Genomic DNA, 23,932 nt, shown 5'->3' with positions numbered 1-23,932 from the left:
CAAAGGGCTTCTTCGCTGAATTTTTCTTTTGCTGCCCTCCTTTGTCACTGCTCGGAAATCCACTGTCCTCTCCTTTCAACAAGGCAAGACCAGTGTTCGCAACTTCCATAAGCTGAGTAAGGGTAGCCACTCTGTTCTTTGTACAGTAATCGCGAAGCCCTTTAGGCAGCCCACAACAGTACTTCTCTATCTGCTCTGTCAATGGCACAAATCTGTAGGAGGTCACTGCGAGTAACGCTTTACAAAACCTCCTATTGTACTCCAGCAAGCTCTTGCACGAAGCTGAAGTAAGCTGGTGCCAATCTGTCATGACGTCGGCTTCAAAATCATTTGACAGCCAAGCAGATGCAAACATTTGCTTGAAGTAAACCCAAGTGGCAGGTGCCTATCCTTGCATTAACAAAGTCGTCCACCATGTAAGCGCATTGTCCTTTAAGAAAGTGGCAGCTTTCTTGACCTTCGAGGCCTCTGTAAAATCCCCCCCCTGCATAAGTTGTATCAAACTGCTGGAGGAAAGTGAGGGCCTTTGTCTTATCCTCGAATCCACTGAAGGTACTGAACTTTACTGCTGCACCACCTTCTTTGTAAGCCTTCGGCTTCTCTAGTACCCCCAAGTTGTCATACGGAATGGTCTGCAACATGGGCACTGTATTAGGCATGATCGGCACGTCTTAGCCATTCACATTTTGCGTCAGAGGTGCGATATCTGGCTGCTGTCCAGAAAAACTAGCCATGCCAAAATGACCCTGTGGCACCCCAAACTGGCCCTGGTTGCAGTGGAAACCTTGCTGCATGCCGATACTACCATACATGGGGTTTGGCATGATGCCTTGCATACCCCCGAACACTATTCTTGGCATGTATGGCTGCCTTCCAGGCGCATAACCAGCCATACTTTGGAACACTGATCCACCCCCGAAATACCCAGGATGTACCGTGGGTGGTGGAAAAACTGAGTGCATAGCCTGGTATCCAGCTCCCTGTCTATTCAAGACAGCATGCTGGCTCTGAAAGGTGGCGGGCTGAACTGGCATAACCTGTGGGATAAGCGTTCTAGCCACCTGTTCAAGCACGGGAGGAACCTGCTTTGGAGCCCCCGACTCCGCAACATGCGAGTGTTCCCTTTCCTTCTGCGCCACATGAAGTACTTCGGCTTGAGCATCAACAATCTCCGTACGCGGCGTAGGTTGCCTATTTTGTTGTTGCACTGGTGGTGCTTGCAAGAATTCCATAAACCTCGGATTCTGCACCAGCTGCGAAAAGACATTCACCGCGGCAACTAACCGAGTCTTGAACGCATCATCCTCAAGTTGCCCCATCATAAAGCCCTGTACTACTGGAGGGACATTCACGTTGACAGGAGGTACAGACTGACGTGGCCGTGAACTCTCGCCAATCTCAAAAACCATAGGAATCTCCTACCTGTCCTTTGAAGAGGAACCCTCTTCCATAATTCCCTTCCCCTTGTCGGCCATAGTGTGATTCCCGCGTTCCTGCACTCTGTGTCTTTACCCTAAACAATCCAGGCTCACACTTTAAGGAAAAAGTGATTGATGTCCCGGCAACGGAACCATGAAACCGGCCCGTAGGGCGGTAGGCGTTGGCTTTCACCCGAAATTCTTTGCTTTAGACACACACACAGAGCACTTTGAAAGGAGACCTGTAATGGGAATTAACACTTAATCACACACACGGCTCGGAAGCTAGAATGCTCCGAGCAAACGCCGACAACCTGTAGGCCCCAAAATTGGCGCCCCTTTCGGTATTTCTTTATTCTTTAGGAGGGTAAAGTACAAAGAAGAGTCCTGGGAATCCTTTGACTGTATCCCACTAGATACCGCCTGTTTTGGCCAAATTTCGGCAACATAACAGCCCCTAAACTTGCGCGAAACCAATTCCCCTACTGGAACTCGCTTCTACTGGCGTATACCCTCTGATTCCTGCCCAAAAACAGTAAATTCAGCACACTGTATTTACTGGTTTTTGCCCTGTTTTCAGCACCAAACAGTCCCCTAACTATCCTCTACCAGTGGGGCACGATTCCCAAAGGTTCTGGCGTCCGTATGGCTGAAAAACAGTAAAATTACAGCGCGTACACAGCGCTGATTTTGCACCTGTATGGTGAGGTTATGACCCTCACCAGTGCCTACTTTGGAGTAGTAGCTAGCTACCCCTGTTCCTGCTCAAGGAGGCTCTTGCCTCAGCACAAAATCATGAACCCACACAGCTGTACGTCAGTCAAATGAGGAGCCCTCTTGTGGGGCATCACATAACTGCACGTAGGGGGGAGAGAGAGAGCAGTGTGTAGTGTGTAGGGCATCACTCCTAGCACCACACTGTACATGAGAGGGAAAGGAAGCACTCCATAGCTCTTAACCTGTGACCAAAAAACTGAAATGAGGCCTCTCCCAACGTAAAAATCAGCGCCCATTTTTCTGCAAGGGGAAAGTTCATGAAAAATCAACACTTGGCGCATTTACAAGCATTTGCCCGTTTCAGGTTCGCCACTTAAAAATATTCTGACCGGTTGCCCAGTTGCTTCGCGGCAGAGTTGTAAAATGTTCCCCTAGTCATACCGGAGGTAATGACGCGAACACATTTCACGGCCCAAAATAGCTATTCCCTAAATTTTAGGAGATGCTTCCGTTGGGCTCCCCACTGGTCTTCTGACCATCTATCCTCATTGGGACCGCATCCAAAAGTGCAATGTGGCCCAACTGTCGGATACTTTTTGTTGGTAGTCCCACCTTGACTTTACGCCTTAATTGAGTTCACTTCCTAGTATCCACCAACTTGCTAAGTGCGACGGGGGGACCTATATGATCTTTCTCTGAGCCTAGACATCCTCTTACCATACGAATTCCAGTGCCGACCACTACCCATCTGCGGGTGAAACTACCGTTCACATTGGCCATGCAATGTCCGACCGTTTGCTACTTCAAGAAGAGGGTCTCAAAAACAAAACAAAACCCCTTGGAAAGAAACCAACAACTAAAGTTAGCAGTTGCCACGTCCTCGTGACATAGTTAACAGTTGCCACGTCCCCGTGACACATACCCCCCTCTTGAAAGCATTGTAATCGCCCTCGATTACGCCTGCAAAACAGACACAAGCTATAAACTGTCTTAGCAGACACTGACTGTTAGTACCGACACACTAGGAACACACATCTAGCACATGTATCAATCGACAGTCACATCACACGACGTCACAGGACATCACATGACAAATCACATTCAATATTCATTCGGATCTCAAACTATGATTTATCGGCAATGCAATTAGCAACTGTATCTAGATCCACTCAAGACCTCATAAATGCCCGATTGACTAATCCCTATTGCAACCATGTCTATCGAGATCATTCAGACCAAAATGCTGCAGTCATTTCGTCTATCAATTCCTGCACTTAAACAAGTCAAGAACAAATCAATATCATATTATCGGGAATTCCAGTTCATAAAGTCATTACAGCAAAATACTATCAGCTCACAGTATCCCTAAAACTCAAAGAGACATCAGTGACTTTAATATGAAAATCGAGGCATCTGTTGACAAAGGAGCGGAGTAACTCCCCTCTTGTGCATACCCACAGCACCAGATTTCCGGCCAAGCTTAATTCGGGTTTCCAATTGGAATAGACTATGGTAAACCAAAAGCTTCAAGGTAAAGTTTCACAATCTGAGGAGTATCTGCTAGGTCCTCCTCCTCCATCCACTTCACATCCAATGCAGGATAGTTCTTGAATTTAACCAAGAACCGCCTTATCACTTTACCCTTAATCTTTTTTACTTTATGTGCCAATATCTGTTCTGAAACAAGGATCTCTTCGTTTCCTTCCACTTCGGGTTGCTCATCAGGCTCCCCATCTTCGGGCACATCGCCTTTAAAAGGCCTCAGGAGACTCAAATGAAAAGCATTGTGAATCCTCCAAGTTTCAGGCAGCTTCAATCGAAAGGTGACATCATTTATCTTTTTGGAGATCTGGAAAGGTCCGTAGTATCGCATACTAAGCTTTGGAAAAAGCCTCTCCTTTCCCTTTTTCATTCTCAAGCGTGCCTTCTCAAAACATAAGAGCACCCAATCCTCCTCCTTCAATTTCAAATCGCGACGATGGCGATCTGCTGTCTTTTTTAGTCTTTCTTGAGATTTCTGCAAAGCCTCGTAGACCTTGGCAAAAGCCGTGTCCAAGTCGCACGTGTACTCATCAGCTTCAAAAATCTTATCTTTCGTGCTTAGGAAGGGTGGAACCTTCGTAGCACCTTCAATGATCTCAAATGGAGCCTTCCCCGTCAAAGAGTGCATTGTGTTATTGTAGGCAAATTCCACCAAAGGTAAATACTTTTCCCATTGAGTCTTCTAATCCGAGATGTAAGACTTCAATAAATCTAGTACCATTGAATTGGCAATCTCAAATTGCCCGTCAATCTACGGGTGGAAAGATGACGAGAACTGCAACCGCGTGCCAATGTTCTCCCAAATAGCCTTCCAAAACAAACTCGTAAATCTGGGGTCCCTGTCGGAGACAATCGTCTCGGGCATGCCATGTAATCTGAAGATCTGGGCCACAAACAGTCTCGCTAAGTGATCCGGCTTGACTGTTTTCTTCACTGGAATGAAATGAGCCTTCTTGCTAAATCTGTCAATAACAGTCCAGATACCATCGTGACCACTTTGAGTTCTCGGGAGATCAAAAATGAAATCCATTGCAATACTTTCTCAAGGGCGGGTGGGTATGGGGCAAAGGCTGTAACAATCCCTGTGCTTTATGCCTGTCAAGACCTTCTAGCATACCAAGCAACTGCGCACAAACTCATCCACATCCTTCTTGAGTCTCAGCCAAAAGAAGTATCTCTCTACCCCTTTCAAGGTGGTAGCAATGCCGCGGTGACCCGTAAAAGGTAGACAGTGGCATTCGGTCATAGCCTTTTCTCTCCACGGCTGTGTAACGCATAACATGGTTTTCCTCATCAAGTAGCCATCCGGAATGGAATTTCCGGCTATTGTCTCCTCATCCCGTATCCCTATGAAAATGTCTGCAAAATCTGTATCTGTGGCATACTGATCGACCATGTCCTCGAAGCTCCTATGATGTATCGCGGAAATAGCTAGAACCAACTGCTTCCAAGACAAAGCATCTGCTACCAAATTCTTCTGTCCCTGAACATGGGACAATCTGGAAGTGAAACTGTGACAAGATGTTCGCCCACCGCATCTGCTTTTCCGATACCTGCTTCTGTGACAAGAAGTAGCGTAAACTCTAATGGTCTGTGAACTTTGAAGACAGTAAAATCCGCTCCGAGTAGGTAAATAACCGCCACTGAGTAAGAGCATGGATAACCGCCAAAAGCTCTTTCTCATAAATCTATGTTGTCAATTCCGGCCTTGAGAACAATCGGCTCTCATAAGCAATGACATGGCCTTCTTGCATTAAGACCGCACCCAGACTACGACCACAAGCATCACAATATACTTCAAATGACTTCTGCAAGTCAGACAAAGTCAAAACTAGTCCTGTTGTCAATTTCTCTTTCAATGTCTGAAAGGCAACCACCTCTGTGGGTCTCCACGAGAAAGGTACTCCTTTCTGTGTCAAGATATGCAAAGGGGAGCAACCTCTGCAAACATTCTAATGAACCGCCTGTAGAATGAACACAAGCCCAAGAAGCTTCTAACTTCATGGACATTCGTCAAATCGGGCCAATCGCGCATAGTCTCTATCTTGGTCGGGTCCATCTACACTCCTGTTGCTGACACAATGTGTCCCAAAAAGTGTATCTCTCGTAGGAAAAAATTCACTTTTCTTCGCATTAATCACCAACTTGTGATCTCGTAATGCCTGAAAGACATGAAGCAAATGATCTCTATGTTTTGCCTCATTCTTGGAGAAAACAATGATGTCGTCAAAGAAAGTGCCAACAAATAGCCTGTATTCTCGAAAAATCCTGTCCATCATCCGGTTAAATGTCGCAGGAGCATTGGTTAAGCCAAAAGGCATCACCAAATACTCAAATAACCCAAAAGTCGTCCGAAAAGCTGTCTTGTAGACTTCTCCTGGCGCTATCCTGATCTGATGATATCCACTCTTCAAGTCAATCCTGCTAAAGCACGAGGATCCCTGTAACTTGTCGAGTATATCATCGATCCTAGGAATCGAAAATCTGTTCTTGATGGTGATTTCGTTGAGAGTGCTATAATCGATGCACATTCTCCAAGATCCGTCTTTCTTCAAAACCAACAACACTGGAGAGCAATACGGTGAAGTACTAGGCTGGACAAGACCCTTTTCCAAGAGGTCTTTCACTGGGTTCATAATCTTTTCATTTTGTACTCGGCTCACACGGTAAGGTGGCCGATTCGGTGGCGTGCTTCCAAGTATCAGATCAATGGTATGATCCTCAGGACGAGCGGGTGATAACTCGCCTGGCAGGCCCTCCAAAAAGCAATCGGCATGAGTGTGGAGAAAATCTTGGCGTTCTTTATAAAGTTCAGACATATTTGTCCTATTCTCATCACTCATCTCTCTCAAGAAGATCGAGTAAACAAACAGACTGGATTTCATTAATTTTGAAATGGCCGAAGCCGATACAATAGGGACAGACTCGCCCTTAAGTTTCACATCAAGTACAATGGTTCTGCCCTTCTCTGTGGTCAAAGTCGCTTTTCTCGCCCAATAGTCGACCACCGCGTTGTTCTTGTGGTACCAGGGAATTCCCAAGAGGACATCACAACCTTCCAAAGGCATTATGTAGAAGTCCTCATGCCCCAAATACCCCTGAGAATGCAACCGAAGTTTGCCAATGACAGGTGTAATGGCTACGTCCCTGCCGAACACCGCTAGAACTGCCTCTGCTAGTGGTCCCATCCAATCGGGTGTAATCTCAAGCCGCGCAACCGATTCAGGTGAAATGAAGTTGGTCTTGGCTCCTCCATCAAATAAAATCAGGGCTTCTTGGTCTTTCACTTTGCCCCAAGCTCGGCAAAGTCTGTACTCTCGTCAATTGTGCTGGTGTCAATACCCATGCAATCTGGAACCAGTCCTGCTTTCATCTTGCCTTCTCGTCCACGTTCCTCAGCTGCTTTCGAACCCTCTGGCCTGTCTTCATCCTTGTCGTTCTGTTCTTTCGATGCCTTTTTAGGGCACTTCGCGGAGATATGCCCAGTTTTCCCGCATCCGAAGCACTTCCCCTCTTTCATGTAGAGAGCTCTCTGGGAAAGAGTAATCTTGGGTCGTGCATCTTTTTCTTTCTTTTTTGGGTTACTCTTCTTCTTTCTACTTTCATTGTTCGAAGTCCGTTCATTCCTTTGCGTCATGATTTCATCCGTGGGGTAGGTCAAACTGCCTTAGTGAATGCAAAACCCGGTTTCGCATGACTCGTCACTTCCTGAATGGAATCTTACTTTTGCTCTAAGCAATGATCTCGGATCTCTGTAGGAAGTCCCAAGGTAAACCGCTCAATCTATTCTTTGAACGAGATCTTAAATGAAGAGGCTGGTATAAAAGAGCTCCAGAATCTCTCGCAATATGCGTCCAAAGTATCCTTCTTGGTCATCCGAAGATGGTTCCAAGCAGTTCGTATGTCGCGTTCGTTCTCTCGAGTCAGCCAAGAAGAAATAAAAAACCTTTTAAATTTCAGCCATTTAACTGGCGCTTTCCTATTCCATACAAGTGTGGACCACCAAGTTTGAGCATTTCCCCTGAAGTAGGAAGTAGCCCTACGAATCTTGGAGTGCTCTGAGTACCGCCCTCCAGAGAAAGCTATGTCAAACTGTTGTTTGAAGGCCAAAGCCTTCGAAGCATCTTGAAAACCAGAAAACGTGTTAAATTTAACTGACTATCCACCTTTTTTAAACTCTCTGACTCGTTGGCTTTATAAAAATTCTTCTTCTTTGAATAGAATCTGCGGTCGTCGGAGTCCGAACTATCCGAGGATGAGTCCTCTGTAGAACTGTTCGAAACTGGGCGAGATTTACACTTCTTTGCCTTTTTCTTGCGCTTTTGCTTTTTGCTTCGCTTTTTGCTTTTCAGTCTTCTTCGCTCGGATCGGAAGAGCTAGAAGAACTCTCTGAAGAAGAAGAAGAAGAAGAACTAGGTAATCCTTCAAACCGCACACGCATCTTCTGCTTTCTTGCCAAGGCAAAAGTAGATTGACGACCCAAATAACCCGGGAAGTCGGTTCCTTTCTTCTGCTTTTTGTCGTGCTTTTCTGCTTTGTTCTGCATGTCAAAAAGCTGAGAGATCCGTCCATCAACCACCTCTTCTAATTCCTGCTCAGTAAACATCCTTGGGGTAGGAGGTTTCTTGAGTACTTGTTTGGGAGGTGGTTCTGCTGTCTGCTACCACTGTGCATACACCAGAGGGTGTGTCCTTGCCAGAGGGTGTGTGTGTGTGTACTGGGCAGCCACGTCACCAGTTTGTGACACCCTTGCATCAATGTTTTCAGTTTTCAGCAGATCCCGTCCCTAGCCTCGCAGATCTCACTTACCGGCAGCAGATTCTCGCAGTACCGTCAGATCAGCCAGCGTTTTCAGATTCAGCCCGCTGTCCGCAGATTTCAGCATCTGCGTTTTCAGCGCATCATCGTCACTATCGCCGTCCTCGCCGAGGCAGTGTTAGAATTCAGCAGATTTGCAGATTTCAGCCCTAGCGTTTTCAGATTTCAGCCCGTCCTCGTCGTCGTCATGTCGAGACATCATCAGCAAGTCCATTGCATCTAGACCATTGTACCAAATTTGTGCAATCAATAGCATGGACCTCTCTCGCCATAGAGAGGGGGGCCCTTGGAGGAGGGTTTGAGAACCGTCAGGTGTCATATTCTCTCTCTCTCTCTCTCTCTCTCTCTCTCTCTCTCTCTCTCTCTCTCTCTCTCTCTCTCTCTCTCGCTCTCGTGCTCGTTTCATCGAGACAACCACGATCGAGATGCAGAAGCACACTTCACTGGAGGGGACTACAACAAAGGATTAGAAGCATCCTAGCCAGACACCCAGAATGCTCCTAAGAAGTTTATTCAATACTTTGTATTTAGTTTTTCACATTTATTTTCACACTTTCACACTTAGTACTTTAGTACTAAGGTACCCAGACATTGTAACAAATTCACCACTTTTGTATCAGTTTGGTCTCATAGGTCATTCTGGCCTTTTGAAGACGTTAATATAACATTTCATTTCATCTCTCTCTCTCTCTCTCTCTCTCTCTCTCTCTCTCTCTCTCTCCACCTTCATTCATAGTGTCATTCAATTTGTTTGTGATCATTTGCACTCTCTCATTAAGGAACGGAAGGCTCTCCCTTCTATAAGTAAAAGGAACCCTTGAGCACAGTTCGGAGCACTCATCTTGAGCAAAGTTCAACATTCACTTCCGCTGCACCTTACACATAAAGGCATTAAAATAAAGCTCGACCCCCCCCCCCCCCCCCCCCAAACATGGCAGCCAATATTGATCTCCAGATTTTGCGCTGATTGTTGACGTGGCAATCTATACGAATGTCGCTTGCTTGTTGACATGGCAACCTGTACAGATTTCCGTGATTTACGATGGCAGCTTTTGAGCACCTGCTTTTGGGCCAGTTGCTTTTAAGTTTACTGCTTTTCATGTAATTGCTTTTGAGGCCAAGGCCTTTAAATATGTGCAGAGGGCTCATTCTTTGGCATGCTTTGGTAAGGTGCGGAGGGCGAGTACCGGCATTGAACTGAGTTCAAACAATATAAAAAAATATCGAAAGGGACGCCAAGGTTTGGGGCGGAGGGCGAGTACCGGCATTGAACTGAGTTCAAACAATATTAGAAAATATCGAAAGGGACGCCAAGGTTTGGGGCCAGTGCTCTCTTGCGGTGGAATTCCACCACTCCGTGTCACGTGGTCTCTCTCTCTCTCTCTCTCTCTCTTTCAGTTAAGTTGTTATTGAAGTGCCAAAAGTCTGTTCTTTTCTACTGGCAAGTGGTGCCCGTCTTGTGACAAGTTAACTCTTTCAGTTTGACCATCAGACTAAGGATGAGCTACTGTACTCATGCTTAGAGTAGTATCTAGCTTTTTGAAGACTTCTCTCCAAAATAACTATTGAACTTCCTATATTTGTTTGATACTATATCTGGGGGCAAACCATACAACTTGTAAATATGTTCAATACAAAGTTTTGCCAACTTTGGCATTTTAACTGTTTTTTTCGTGGCAATAAACTTTGCCATTTTGGTTAACCTGTCCACTACCACCCACACTAAGTCATTACCTCCCCCAATCTTGAAGCGCTCATATTTATTGAACTAACACATATTGCATTGCAACACATAAGTCTGGACATCCCTAAATAAACTAGGCCAATAGATTTTTCGGACGCGAGCTCGCTATTGCTGCTTTTGCGCACTATATCGCTGCCCTCCCCACCTCCCCCCCTTCGTGCTGCCCTGTCCTTGCCAGCCCGCCTCATCCCCCTCCCTCTCGTGCTGCCCTGGGCTGCCCGCCAAGCTTGCGCGTTGCCCGCCCCCACCCCCACCCCCACCCCCCTCCTTGCATTGCCGCAACATGTCGCCATTCCCTCACTCCCTCCTCGATACTGCTTCGATTCGCCGCGCCTCTCCGCCTCGTTCTCATCAACACCTTCGACTTCCCATCGTTCGCCTTTGCAGTAGCAGACACGGATGGAAAATTCTGCTCCGCCACAAAGGGACTCCACTGAAGCCCCCTCGCCCAACCCCACAGAACCCACCATCCGATTTGCTCTTTCGCCACGACAAAGCAAGCAAGCTTGGAGGCAGAGGTGGCACGCCTTCAAGCCACCTCTGTTATCTGTAGGATTCTCGACACCAGACCTAGCAGAGGGGAGGTGCATGATCTCCTCCAGGCCGGCCTTCTTGCAGAGGTGGGCAGATCCTCGATGTCAGCTTCTCGGACGTGGCTACTACCAAATAGAGTTTGAGACTCCCGAGATGGCATCCAAGGTCATTGCGATGAGCCCTCTCGCCATCCGAGCAGTTCGAGCTCATTTTCAACAATGGTGCCACGATTCCGACCCAGATACCGATGTTCTTGTCAAGGAGGCAGACCTTCCTATTTCGGTCTGCTTCCCCGGCTTGAGGAAAGTAATTTCCGCTCCCGCCCAAGATTGGCTCAGAGATTGGGACCAACTTGGAGACACATAGCACGGTAGCCTATGTAGCTGCCAATGCAGCTGGCATTCCAACAGTACGTGTTCTGGTTCGGGATATCCAGGCTCTTACTCAGTGGCGACATTACCTACTCGGAGCCGATTTTACGGTCTTCAAACTGATCATCAGATTTTACGCTACTTCTCACAGAAGCAGCTTTCGGAAAAGCAGATGCGGTGGGCTAACATCTTGTCACAGTTTCACTTCCACATTGTCCATGTACAGGGACAGAAGAACTTGGTGGCAAATGCATTGTCTCGGAAGCCGTTAGTCTTGGCTATTTCCGCGATTCATCATAGAAGCTTCGTGGACATGGTCGACCAGTACGCCCAAGATCCAGATTTTTCGGATGTATTCACACGAATACAGAATGGGGAGGTAGTAGCGGGATATTCCATACGGGATGGCTACTTAATGAAGAAAACGATGTTGTGCGTTACACAGCCGTTGAGGGAAAAGGTTCTAACCGAATGCCATTGTCCACCATTTACGGGTCACCGCGGCATTGCTACCACCTTGAAAGGTGTAGAGAAATACCTCTTTTGGCCGAGACTCAAGAAGGACGTGGATGATTTTGTACGCAGTTGCTTGGTATGCCAAAAGGTCAAGTTTGACAGGCATAAAGCACAGGGATTGTTACAACCTTTACCCATTCCCACCCGCCCTTAGGAAAGTATTGCAATGGATTTCATTTTTGATCTCTTTTGGCCGAGACTCAAGAAGGACGTGGACGATTTTGTGCGCAGTTGCTTGGTATGCCAGAAGGTCGAAGGTCAAGTTTGACAGGCATAAAGCACAAGGATTGTTACAGCCTTTACCCATTCCCACCCGCCCCAGGAAAGTATTGCAATGGATTTCATTTTTGATCTCCGAAGACACAGAGAGGGCACGATGGTATCTGGACTGTTATTGATTTAGCAAGCAAGCTCATTTCATTCCAATAAAGAAAACAGTCGAGCCAGATCACTTAGCAAGACTGTTCATTGCACGAATATTCAAATTACATGGCAGGCTTGAGACAATTGTCTCCGACAGAGATCCCCGATTCACGAGTTTGTTTTGGAAGGCTCTTTGGGAGAACATTGGCACACGGTTACAATTCTCGTCATCTTTCCACCCGCAAACAAATGGGCAATCTGAGATTGTAAATTTAGTCGTATTGGATTTGTTGAAGTCTTACATTTCGGATCGAAAGACTCAATGGGAAAGGTTTTTACCTTTGGTTGGGCAATCTGAGATTGTAAATTCAGTCGTATTGGATTTGTTGAAGTCTTACATTTCGAATCAAAAGACTCAATGGGAAAGGTGTTTACCTTTGGTGGAATTTGCCTACAATAACACGATTCACTCTTCGACGGGGAAGGCGCCATTTGAGATTATTGAAGGTGCTCCAAAGATTCCACCCTTCTTAAGCACAAAAGATGAGATTTTTGAAGCCGACAAGTACAAGGACTTGGACACTGCTTTTGCCAAGGTCCGGGAGGCTTAGAGAAATCTCAAGAAGGACACAAAAAGGCAACAGATCGACACCGTCATGACTTGAAATTAAAGGAGAACGATTGGGTGCTCTTATGTTTTGAGAAGGCACACCTGAGAGAGAAAAAGGGAAAGGATCAGCTTTTTCCAAAGCTTAGCATGAGATACTATGGACCTTTCTAAATAAAAGAAAAGATAAATGATGTCTTCTTTAGACTGAAGCTGCCCGATACTTGGAGAATTCACAATGCTTTTCATGTGAGTCTCTTGAAGCCTTTTAAAGGCGATGTGCCCCATGATGGGGAGCCAGATAAGCAACCCGAAGTGGAGGAAAGCGAGGCGATTCTCGTACCAGAATAGATACTGGCGCATAACGATAGAAAGATTAAAGGTAAAGCGATAAGGTAGTTCTTGGTTAAATTCAAGAACTATCCCGCATTGGATGCGAAGTGGATGGAGGAGGAGGACCTAGCAAATACTCCTCAGATTGTGAAACTTTACCTTGAAGCATTCAGTTTAGCATAGTCTACTCCGATAGAACCCCGACTTCAGCATGGGCGAATCTAGTGCAGCGGGTATGCACAAGAAGGGAGTCACTCCACTCCTTTGTGGACAAATTGCCCCGATACTTGAATTTGATATAGAGTCACTGATGTCCCTTTGGGTTTCAGGGATACTGCTGAGCTGACAGTATTTTGTTGTATGACTGTAAGGTGCAACGGAATGAATGTTGTATTTTCTCAAGATTAGTGATCTTTATTGCTCAAGGTTCCTTTTAGTTCTTAGGGAAAGAGAGAGCTTTCGGTCTTATGGAGAGTGCTATGATCACGAACAAAGGGAGTGGATATTGTGCATGCAAGTGAATGAGACTGAGAGAAGGAGAAAGAAGAGATATGACACCCGAGAGGTAATAAAACTCTCCTCCGAAGGCCCCACTCTTGTCGGTGAGAGTGGTCTACTTTGATTGCACAAAGGTGTACAATGCGAATGCAATGGACAGATGCAATGGGACTATGCCGATGACGACGACGACTTGATGGCTGAAATCTGAGATCTTCTAATCGCTGAATTTTGGGATTGTTTCGGTGGCTGAAAAGGACTGTTTTGGCTGCGTTTTATTGACTGAAAATGGGGGAACATCTGCAACCAACTTGGGGGCTGATCTGCTACGGTGTCTAAGGCTGAAAACTGTGTGCATCTGCTGCGGTATGGCTGAGAATCAAAAACGCTGAGGTCACTTGCTGCTGACCAAAAACGCCAGGCAGTTCTGCATCTGAAATCCAAAAACGCTGGTGTGCTTGATTTGCAGATCTGCTAGCGTTAGTAGGTTGCTAGAATCGCTGGGAAATTCAGCAAGGCTGGCATTAGCAAAACGCTAAGGGCTGAGGTTGGTGGTCGCGGGAAAACACCTGGTTGATGGCTCTGCTGCTAGAGGAAGAAAACCCTAGGGATAACTGGGGGTATGGCGAGGTTGGGAGTCCAAAAACGCCAAGGTTCTGAGGTACTGCTGAGAAGTTGCCTGTTGTGCGGGAAGCTCATGCTACCTCTTCTGCCAGAAAGTGCTAACTTGGGTTTGCTTATATATTAACTTAGCAAAATTGCCCTACCTACTTTTGTTGGAAAGTCACTTAAAAATAATAAGTGAAAAATCCCAATAAATAGGAAAATAGGCTAAATGCACTGGAAAATTCCCCTAATTGATGCTAATGGATTCTGATGGGAATTCCGATGATCATGCTATGTGCAACCGGAGGATATGCATCTATGCTAAGTGACTGGGCATGCACAGTCTACGAATAGACTCACAAAAGTGCCAGATCACTGCTAATCTAAACTGACTTAACTGACGGGAACCCTGCTCTGGTGTAGTTTGTCCACGGACACATAGGGTTGGGATGTGTCACGTGACAATGACTTTATGAATTAGAATTCCCGATAATGAAAATGATTCTCGCACACGACAGTGCTCCAGGCGAAAGATTTCTCGCACACGACAGTGCTTGAGGCGATAATGAAAATGATATTGATTGGTTTGTACTTGACTTGTTTGAGTGCAGGAACTGATAGATGAAATGATTGCAACATTTCGGTCTCATAAATCTCTATCGACATGATTGCAATATGGATTAGTTAATCGGGCATCGGTGAGGTCCTAACTGGATCTAGATGCGATTGCTAAATACGTTGCCGATTAATCATGGTCTGAGATTTGGAATGATTTTTGAATGTGATTTGTCATGTGATGTTCTGTGATGTCAAGTGATTTCCTGTGATGTGATTGTCGATTGGTACATGTACTAGATGTGTTGTTCCTAGTGCGTTGGTACTAACAGCCAGTGTCTGCTAAGACAGTTTATGGCCTCTTTCTGTTTTGCGGACGTAATCGAGGGGGATTACAATGCTTTCAAGAGGGGGGTATGTCACAAATGGGTGACGTGGCATGGCCCTGGACACACTTACAAAGTGGGGCAGCAAACCCAAACACACACCCCGACTGGCAGCAGTGACACGTGGCAGTTGTACAGCAGTCTCGGAATTTTCGCTGAATTTCATGTTGATTTGCTGACGTGGCATTGCATACGGAAATCCACAGAAGCTTTTGAGTTGAGAAGCTTTTGGGGCTCTGCTTTTGGGCATGCCTTGTAACCTATAAATAAGTGGGCAAGGCCCTCACTTCTCAGAGCATTTGGACGCAGAGTCTGAGAGTGAGCACCTACCTACTCTCTTGTACTTTGAACACGGATTAATACAAAAAAAAATACCGAAAGGGGCGCCAGCCTTTGAGGCCAATATCTCTAGGCACGGAACTACGCCGGGCCGTGTTGACCTAATTATGAAGTGTGAACTGTTTTGAAGTGAATCTCTATTGTGTCGCGGTAGAATCTTGAATTGGGGTGGCCAAGTTTGTTACACACATCATCGACAACATTGATTGGGCCACTTCTACTTCAAGTTCATGCATTTGCGGATCCAATTGCTTTCTACATTATAAAGTTGGGGGGATGTGATGTTTAATTGAGCATGCTTTGGTTTTACAAGTATTATGCCTGGCTCGACGCAAGAGAATGAATGATTCTAGTAAAGCACACAAACAAGGAGTTATTGCTGGACTCAAGTATACCAACTGATTGGGAAGCAACAATGGCTTAGGAATGAATCCTATAACTTTTTAATTGATGACAAAAACCATGAATTTTGTTTGTTTTACGAAAGTTGTATGAATTTATGACAAATGATGATTATGATTATGATGATCTTGGGTCTACAATCGGCATCCAAGCATGATCCAATGTCCTTTTATAGCCATTGGCTACGATACTAGCCATATGATTGATTTTAGGACGCACTCGAGGTATCTACAACTAGCTTATCTCTTTTCTGTACACGGCCATCATTGCACAAATGCATGATCAATCGTGGGATTTCAATTGAGTAAATGTTAAGAGTGTGGACATCCTTTGAGTACTTTCTTTTTCTTTCGCTACACCCTGCAATCGAGGACGATTGCTTTCATTTAATAAGGCACTATTTAACGGTATTTTAGGGTTAGGGTTATGCGTCAAGGTCATAGATGAATCTGATCACTGTCTTTGTTTGGCCCATCACATACTCTCTCTCTCTCTCTCTCTCTCTCTCTCTCTCTCTCTCTCTCATGAGTTTGGACTCTCTCACTATTTATAGGGCTTTGCCACCACTTTTTTGCTGTTTTTAGGGTTTCGAATTTGCTTTGTGGATATTTTTAGGGTTTTGTCAATGTTTTTTTTTTGTTTTAAGGTTTCGAAACCGTTCTTTTTTGTTGTTCTCTAGGGTTTCGTCATTGTTTCTTGCTGTTTTCTGGGTTTGAAGCTGTTTTTTCTATTTTTTAGGATTTCACCATTGTTACTTGCGGTTTTTTAGGGTTTTGAAACTGTTTTTTGCTGTTTCTTGAGAATTCGCCACTTTTTTTTTTTTTTTTTTAGAGTTTGAACTATGTGTTTTGCTTTTTTTAAGGTTTTGAAACTGATTTTCTCTGTTTTTAGGATTTCACACGCGTTTCTTGCTGTTTTTTAGGGTTTTTCTTACTTTTTGGTTGTTTTAGACTCTCTCTCTCTCTCTCTCTCTCTCTCTCTCTCTCTCTCTCTCAATGGAGACCAAGAGCAACTCACCCGTGTGCAAGTCTCCCTCAACAATAATGAAGGCAACATTAATGGTCACGAACAAGTGAATAACACAAGTGGAAAAAAAGATGAAAGAGTGGAAAATGGAGATGGAAGGATGGTAGAAAGTAAAGGCCAACCTCATTCAAATGGTCTTCAACGAGGGCAAGCAATGGAAAAAGGAGAAAGAAGACTTTCAGGCAGAAGTCCAAGCGCTCCGCGAAGAAGTCTCAGCCCTCAAGCGAGAACTTGCGGAAACTAGAGCGGGGAATGGACTTGAAGAAGGAGAAATCTAGCCCTCAATGATAAGAGGAACTCAAAGTCATCAAAGAACAAGAGCGGAAGATCAAAGAAGAAGAGAAGCAACATGAGGCGAACACGTCATTGTGGGTAGATGTAATCACGAAAACACAGAAGAAGGTAGATGAGGCCGAGAAATGGATAAAAGTCGCCAAGAAAGCGAAAGGGAAAGAACCAACAACCATCCCCACTCCCGCAATCATCAACATGACCCTAGAGGAAGAGCAAAGGAGGATTTACATGTACGAGTGACCGGTCTAAGAGACCATGATGATGTGAAGCCCCGGGGAAGTCAAAGAACTTCTAATTATGATGGGTAGTGAGGCTAGTCACACAAAGGCATGGAGAGTCCGGAAGAAGAGAGAAGGAAATGGGGAGACTTCCAAGGAGAGAGCATTGATCCTTCGCTTCCCCTCCATAGAAGCAAAGAAGGATTTCTTGAAGAAGCGTCCTGCACTAAAGAAGACAGGAAATTCCTTGGGGACGACCTCACACTCTCACAACTTGCTCATGTGCAAGAAGTTATGCATGAGATAAGGACAGCCCGAGAGAAATGGAAATTGGCCTTCTATAGAGAGAGAGACGAGTGGTTATTATGGAGAGGCGCTCCGCATGACGACACAAGACCTATGGGACCACATTCAAAGTTGCTACTTGGAATGGGAATGGATCTCTACGTCTTGATGTGGGTGCTTTTGAGGATAGTTTCACTAGGAGGGACGTCATCTTCTATTCTGAGACACACCAGGCCCCTGGGCAATCTATGCCACATGTCAACAGATACAAATGGAAGACAATTTGCAGACACGAAACGCGATCACAACACAGACGACGGGCCTCAGGAGGAGTGGCAGTCTTATTCAGGGAGGAGTTGCAGCCATTGATACATATAGCCCACACGGATGAGCAAGCCAGGTACATATGGGTGAGACTGAGGGCAGATACCTCTACATTCCTATTTGCTACTTTCCTCGGAGTACGTCAGTATATGCACCACCTAGAGGACAGTCCCCCTTTTCTATTTTGGATGATGACATATGGGAGTTCTCTAGGGATGGTGACATTATCATCTTGGGGGACTTCAATGATAGGAATGCCCATCACCAGACAGTATTTTATGATACTTCAGAGGAGATGCTGAGGGAGCTGGTTGTTGCAGAGATGGGCCTATCTAGAAAATCACAAGATGTGGAGCATACTGAGTATGGACGGCACTTGATAGACATGGGGACTGCACACGGATTGGCCATTTTGAATGGCCTACAAAGACTTCCTGCTGCGGGAGGTTTTACATGCTTTCCACACAGACATGGAGCAAGCACAGTGGATTATGTCATGGCACAGCCGAGCTTTATCTCTAGTATCCAGGACCTCACAATTGGACTCAGGTGAGGCATGGCAACTCTTTCATGAGCACTCCCCCCCTCTTGCCATTACTTCTACAGAGGCTTGGGGCCAATATGCGTCATCTCTGTACACAGTTCTTGGACAGCCGCCTCTTCTTGACCCCCTTGAGCCATGCCCACAGATATGTGCTTTTTTCACCACTGAGATGGTGAAGAAGGCCATTGATAGGATGAGGATTGGCAGAGCATATGATCATGATGGCCTAGTGGCTAAGCATTTTATAGATGCCAGGAACCTGCTCACAGAGCTTCTAGCAGTGATGTTCAACCGTGCCATGTATGAGGGTTTGCCTGATACTTGGAGTTTATCTACTATTATACCTATCTTCAAGCCAGGAGACCCTATGGAGCTTGGGAATTATTGCACTATCATGATTGGACACACATTGGCACGGTTGTACGCATCCATTCTTGAGTAGCAGCTGAGTAGATGGGCAGAGGGAGGGTATACGCGCAGCTGGGCGTAGGCAGGGTTCAGGAGAGGTTTACTCTTGACCACATTCTGACACTCAGAGCCATTATTGAGGAGGGCAGATCACATGGGTCCACTCATCCTATTCTAGCACAGGGTGGTTCCATGGTTTTTTGGGCTTTCGCGGATCAAGGCCACTAAAGGCCTTGCTTCACATTCTCCTGATCTCACTATGCACCCTATCAAAGTTGTCAGCTCCTGTGGCAAGAGGTCATGTTGTGGATCCATTGTTCCCATCTGAGGATGACCCTCTTGGCATCTATGGATATGGGAGGGCTGCCAATTGTCATGGTTGGTTGGGATTGGGGACAATGGTTGTGGCCTTCTTGTTAGACACCCCGGGCTTCTATGCCATCTTTCAAGTACACCGTCCGGCATTGGTAGGACCTTTCCACTCCTATGCTCCCTGGTCTACACTACAGTAGGCCCTACTGTCCATGTCCGCACACAACAGCTCCTATGACAGGTATGTTGTAAAACCTGCATCCCTAAAGCTTGACATTGTAATAACAGGGAAAGCATGGAAAAAAGAGCCACATACAAGGCATGCATGAGCAAGTAGGAAATTATGCCTTTCTAAAAGAATCTTTTTTAGCTTCGAAAACTTGGTCCTGTCAAAAGTCGTTTCAGAACTACCTGATAAGACTTTGAACGTCTTAAAGAAGGATCAAGCGAAAGTGCTTTTGTATAAGCAGATTGTGCAGACTGGCAATCGCCAATGACCATGTATGCCTCACCTTGTCGTAGATGTGGCTGAAATCAGTCAAAGCCAAAAGCAATCTATCAAAACTTAATTCCAGATTGAAAACTGCATCCTCAAAAATCAATGAACCTAATGCTTTCCAGCATGAACCTAATTCAAAGTATACCACATGCCATCTGGGCGCCAAGACACTAGCACAATTGGCATCCTCCAGAGCTCCGTGGGCATCACCTTTTGATAGCCGTGCTGCTGACCTGTGGAGCCACTAGAAGAAGCTATAAAAGGCAGAGCAAATAAAGTAAACCCTTGGAACGCAGAATCCAACCTATTGGCATAAAGCAAGTGCAGGCCTCCAGAAGGTTGCAAGTCAATTGCCTATGCAATAAAAATAGTAACAAAAGATAAGAGAGGCAGTTTTGCCGTGTAGAGAAATGCTACTTATGCATTAAAAACAGATCACCTCAGAAAACATTGTTTCAGCTTCCGTAAAGTCCCCTGATTCAAATGACTTGATTCCTTGTTGCTTAAGGGATAAGGCTTTAAGATTATTCTCAGGGTCAGACAAACCACATTGCAAGGCGAGCAATCGTGCTGCATGAGCTGCTGTATTACAATGACCAACAAAGATACCAGTGGGGAGAACTACCAAGTTTGGACCCATTCCACATCGCCCTGAAAAAAAAAATTGAAGAAATTTAAAAATCTGCAACTTGGCTATATAAACAGTGACAGAATAACATCAAACAACTAGTCACAATCACATGAAACTTGATTTCGCTTGACCTCACTAGCTACATTTCCTACCTGGCACTTAAAATAAAGGGTTGCCAAACAAGACATCACTGAATATTAACACACAAATCATAAAGAACTGCAGCTAGATCATAAAGGACTTTGAGGGCCACCAAATGCAGAAGATAGCTAGCATCACCACGCTCAGTATGTGTTGCTATCGCCCACAAACAAAAACCTTGCATTTGCAAGTCTTATGAACATATAACAAGATTATAGAGAAAATCTGCAAGTTAGAAAGAGATGTACAACAAAAAGGAGAAGCTTTGTCATTTGGAACAAAGAACACCCAGTGCAAAGGTCATGGACATGAATGAGGATATGTGCCAAGAAAAAGATGAATAAGTATTGCAAGTAACAAAACTTCCATCTCGCGCTACTCTTTCTACACTCACACAAAGCACACGTCGCCCGCTGCTGCTCACTCGCTACCCACCTGCGCATCCTTTTGCCATCGCTGCTGCCCCCCCCCCCCCCCCCCCCCCCCCCTCGTCTCGTGCTGCTGTCCCCTGCCTTCAGGCCACCTCTCTTATCTACAAGATCATCGGCACCAGACCCAGCAGGGGGGAGGTGTGAGACCTCCTGCAGGCCAGCCTTTTAGCAGAGGTGGGCAAGATCATCAACGTTCAACTTCTCGGGCGGGGCTACTATCAAATAGAGTTTGAGTCTTCCGAGATGGCGTCCAAGGTCATTGCAATGAGCCCCTTGGCCATCCGAGCAGCTAGAGCTCACTTTCGACAGTGGCGCCATGGATTTGATCCTGCTACTAATGTTCTCATTGAGGAGGCAGACCTTCCCATCTCAGTCTGCTTCCCATGCCTGAGGAGAGAGTACCCCCCCCCCCCCCCCCCCCCCCCCCCCCCCGCTCTCAGCATAGGCTTAGAGTAACCCCTCACACGGCAGCTTCTGTAGCTGCCAAGGCAGCTAGCATACCTACAATACGCGTTTTGGTTCGTGACACCCACACTCTACCGAAAGTCGTTCTACCTACCTTGGGTGAGTGGTGGTTGCCTTCGCCAAACTATTGGAGTATTCGGGCCTCCCGAACCAATGCTTTATTTGTCGACAGATGGGCCATCTAGCAAAGGCCTACCCACGGAGGAGGCCCAAACCTTCGGCACAGACCCAGACCCAGACCCAACCTCCTAAGGTGGGCCAAACACAACAGACAGACACTCACAGAGCTCAGATAGGATCCTCCTCCGAGCTAGGTGCCCAGGCAAAGGAGGGATGACAACACGTCAGTGATCGTCACCACCAGGGACCTCCACGTCGGTTCATCCCCCCTGGTGGTCGCCCTACACCAAGCCAACAGCAGTAGGTTCCCACAGGTACCGTTTTGACCCCTTACAGCAGGATAAGGCCACAGTTCCACCCTCCACCTCAGCTTCACCACCGACAGCCCCTCCTCCCCCCGTGCCACCCTACACCCCCCCGCCTCCACCTCCCCTCATCCCACCCGTTGTTGCCCCCTCCCCTCCCATTCCACCCACTAGCCCCACCCCCCCCCCTTTCATCCTCTCCTGCTCCTAGACACAGTGGTTGGTTACTCTTTTCCTCTGTGTGGTAGGGACCAGTCTTAGTGGACGTTGGACTCCGTGATGGACTGGCTTCAAGCTCGGGCTCTAGAGTTCTCTCACCACACGGGAGACTTGAGGGTTACCGACTTGGTACAAACTCTGTGGCCGTTGGCCAAGTTCTCGGTGACACCTCCGGACACAGCAAAACGTACACACATTGTGGTGCACTTTTTTGCTGACACGCAAAGCCCACCATGCTATGTATATATACATGAGGACTCCTGGACAGAGGAGGTAGCCCTACGGACAACACGCTCTTCTTGGTCTTGGGTTGGACAGTCTTTACAGTCATGCCTATCTCGGGGTCGCTCGGATGCAAATTACTCCCCATCCAAGCAGGCCTCAAAGATACCCAGGTTGGTTGTTGTTGCACCATCGGTTTTCCTCACTGACCCCATGAGGATTGTCTCATAGAATGTGCACGGATTAGGAGGGCCCCAATTTCAGCGTCAGAGGGGCCGGACAACATGAGTGAGGGCATGATTTACCTTATTCCCAAGGAGGGAGGCTCCTTAGATGAGATTCGACAGTGGCAACCCATCTTTACTTTTTGGGAGGCGTATGCCCTCGCGCATCTCCAAGGAGAGGATGTGGTGATACTCCTCCTCGATTTTGAGAAGGCCTACGACAAAGTTGACTGGGACTTCTTGGAGGGCACTCTACACAGGATGGGTTTCTCAGACGCTTGGATCAAAGGTGTATCAGCTCTCTACACGCATGCACACAATCAGGTGCTCTTGGCAAGGGGAAGACGAGAATGCTTCATGCTCACCCATTCGGTCAGACAGAGTTGCCCTCTAGCTCCCTTCCTCTTTTTGTTCTATGTTGAGACGATGAGCAGATTTTTGACTTCTTAGCAGATTGTCTTGCGAGGTCTCGAGCTCCCTATTGAGACAGATGAGCTACTTGACGTTGAGTTTGCCGACGACTCAGCCTTGTACTTGGAGGGCCAAGAGGACAATCCGCACAGGTGTGAGCAGGCTCTTAAGGTGTTTTGTTGTGCATCAAAATCACTGATCAACTGGAGAAGGACAGTAGCTTTTTGGGTTGGCAGTGCTTCTACGCTTGATTGGTCGTCGGGTGAGGGTTTCAGATGGATTCCCCCAGGGACTGCAGTTTGTTACTTGGGTTGTCAGGTTGGCCTGGACTTGTCCCTTGAGCAACAGACTGCTCCCCTCCTCCTGTCATTAGGAGGAAGTTGCTGCATTGGAGCTCAGCACGGCTCTCTTTGGCAGGCAGAGTTGTAGTGGCCAACCAGGTGCTATTGGCTACTATGTGATACATCATGTCTTGCGGGATCTTCTCGAGCTCCTGTATCAGCCAGCTACAGAGGCTGATGAGGAACTTTCTTTGGTCAAGGCACCACACCCAGTTAGCCCGGGCCAAAGTAGCTTGGGAGGTCATCAACTTACCATGTTCTCGGGGGGAGGCTGCGGATCATAGACGTAGAACAGTAGAGCAAAGCTATCATGAGGACGTGGCAACTTGATAATTCCCGTTACAGGTTCCTTTTGCAAGGTTTCTCTGTGTGTGTTAAAGCTTAAAGTAAAGTTATCGGGTTTCAAGGTTCCGTTGCCGGGACATAAATCACTTTTTCCTGAAGAAGTGAGCCTCGGTTGTTTTGGGTATAGACACAAAGTACAGGAACGCGGGATTAAACTATGGCCGACAAAGGGAAGGGTATAATGGAAGAGGGCTCCTCTTCAAAGGATAGACAAGAAATTCCTACAATATTCGAGGTTGGCGAGAGTTCATGGCCACTTCTGTCTATACCTCCTGTTGATGTGAATGTTCCTCCAGTACAGGGCTTTATGACTGGGCAACTTGAGGATGATGCATTCAAGAGTCAGTTAGTCCAATTCAAACCTTGCAAGATTGCGAACACGCGCGCTCGCTGCCTATTGCCGCTCCCCCTCCCTCTC

At 46.5% G+C, this 23,932-nt stretch overlaps 1 protein-coding gene across 3 annotated transcripts in view; it reads right to left on the bottom strand.

Annotated features, from left to right (window-relative positions):
• LOC147462962 (hsp70-Hsp90 organizing protein-like) overlaps positions 1-23,932 on the bottom strand; it is a 61,436-nt gene that overhangs the window by 17,570 nt on the left and 19,934 nt on the right. For all 3 annotated transcript variants that reach the window (XM_086486354.1, XM_086486370.1, XM_086486362.1), the window contains 4 exons: positions 20,099-20,310; positions 19,964-20,013; positions 19,805-19,892; positions 19,572-19,688 (listed from right to left, as the gene is read on the bottom strand). In XM_086486354.1, the coding sequence (XP_086342480.1) occupies positions 19,572-19,688; positions 19,805-19,892; positions 19,964-20,013; positions 20,099-20,310 (467 nt within the window). The remainder of the gene's footprint in view (positions 1-19,571; positions 19,689-19,804; positions 19,893-19,963; positions 20,014-20,098; positions 20,311-23,932) is intronic.

This window comes from Adiantum capillus-veneris, chromosome 2 (assembly GCF_014529385.1).
Source record: "Adiantum capillus-veneris isolate H3 chromosome 2, ASM1452938v2, whole genome shotgun sequence".
NCBI classification, from domain to species: Eukaryota; Viridiplantae; Streptophyta; class Polypodiopsida; order Polypodiales; family Pteridaceae; genus Adiantum; species Adiantum capillus-veneris.
The sequence above is the reverse complement of the archived record's forward strand: the minus strand, read 5'-3'. Positions and strand labels throughout refer to the sequence as shown.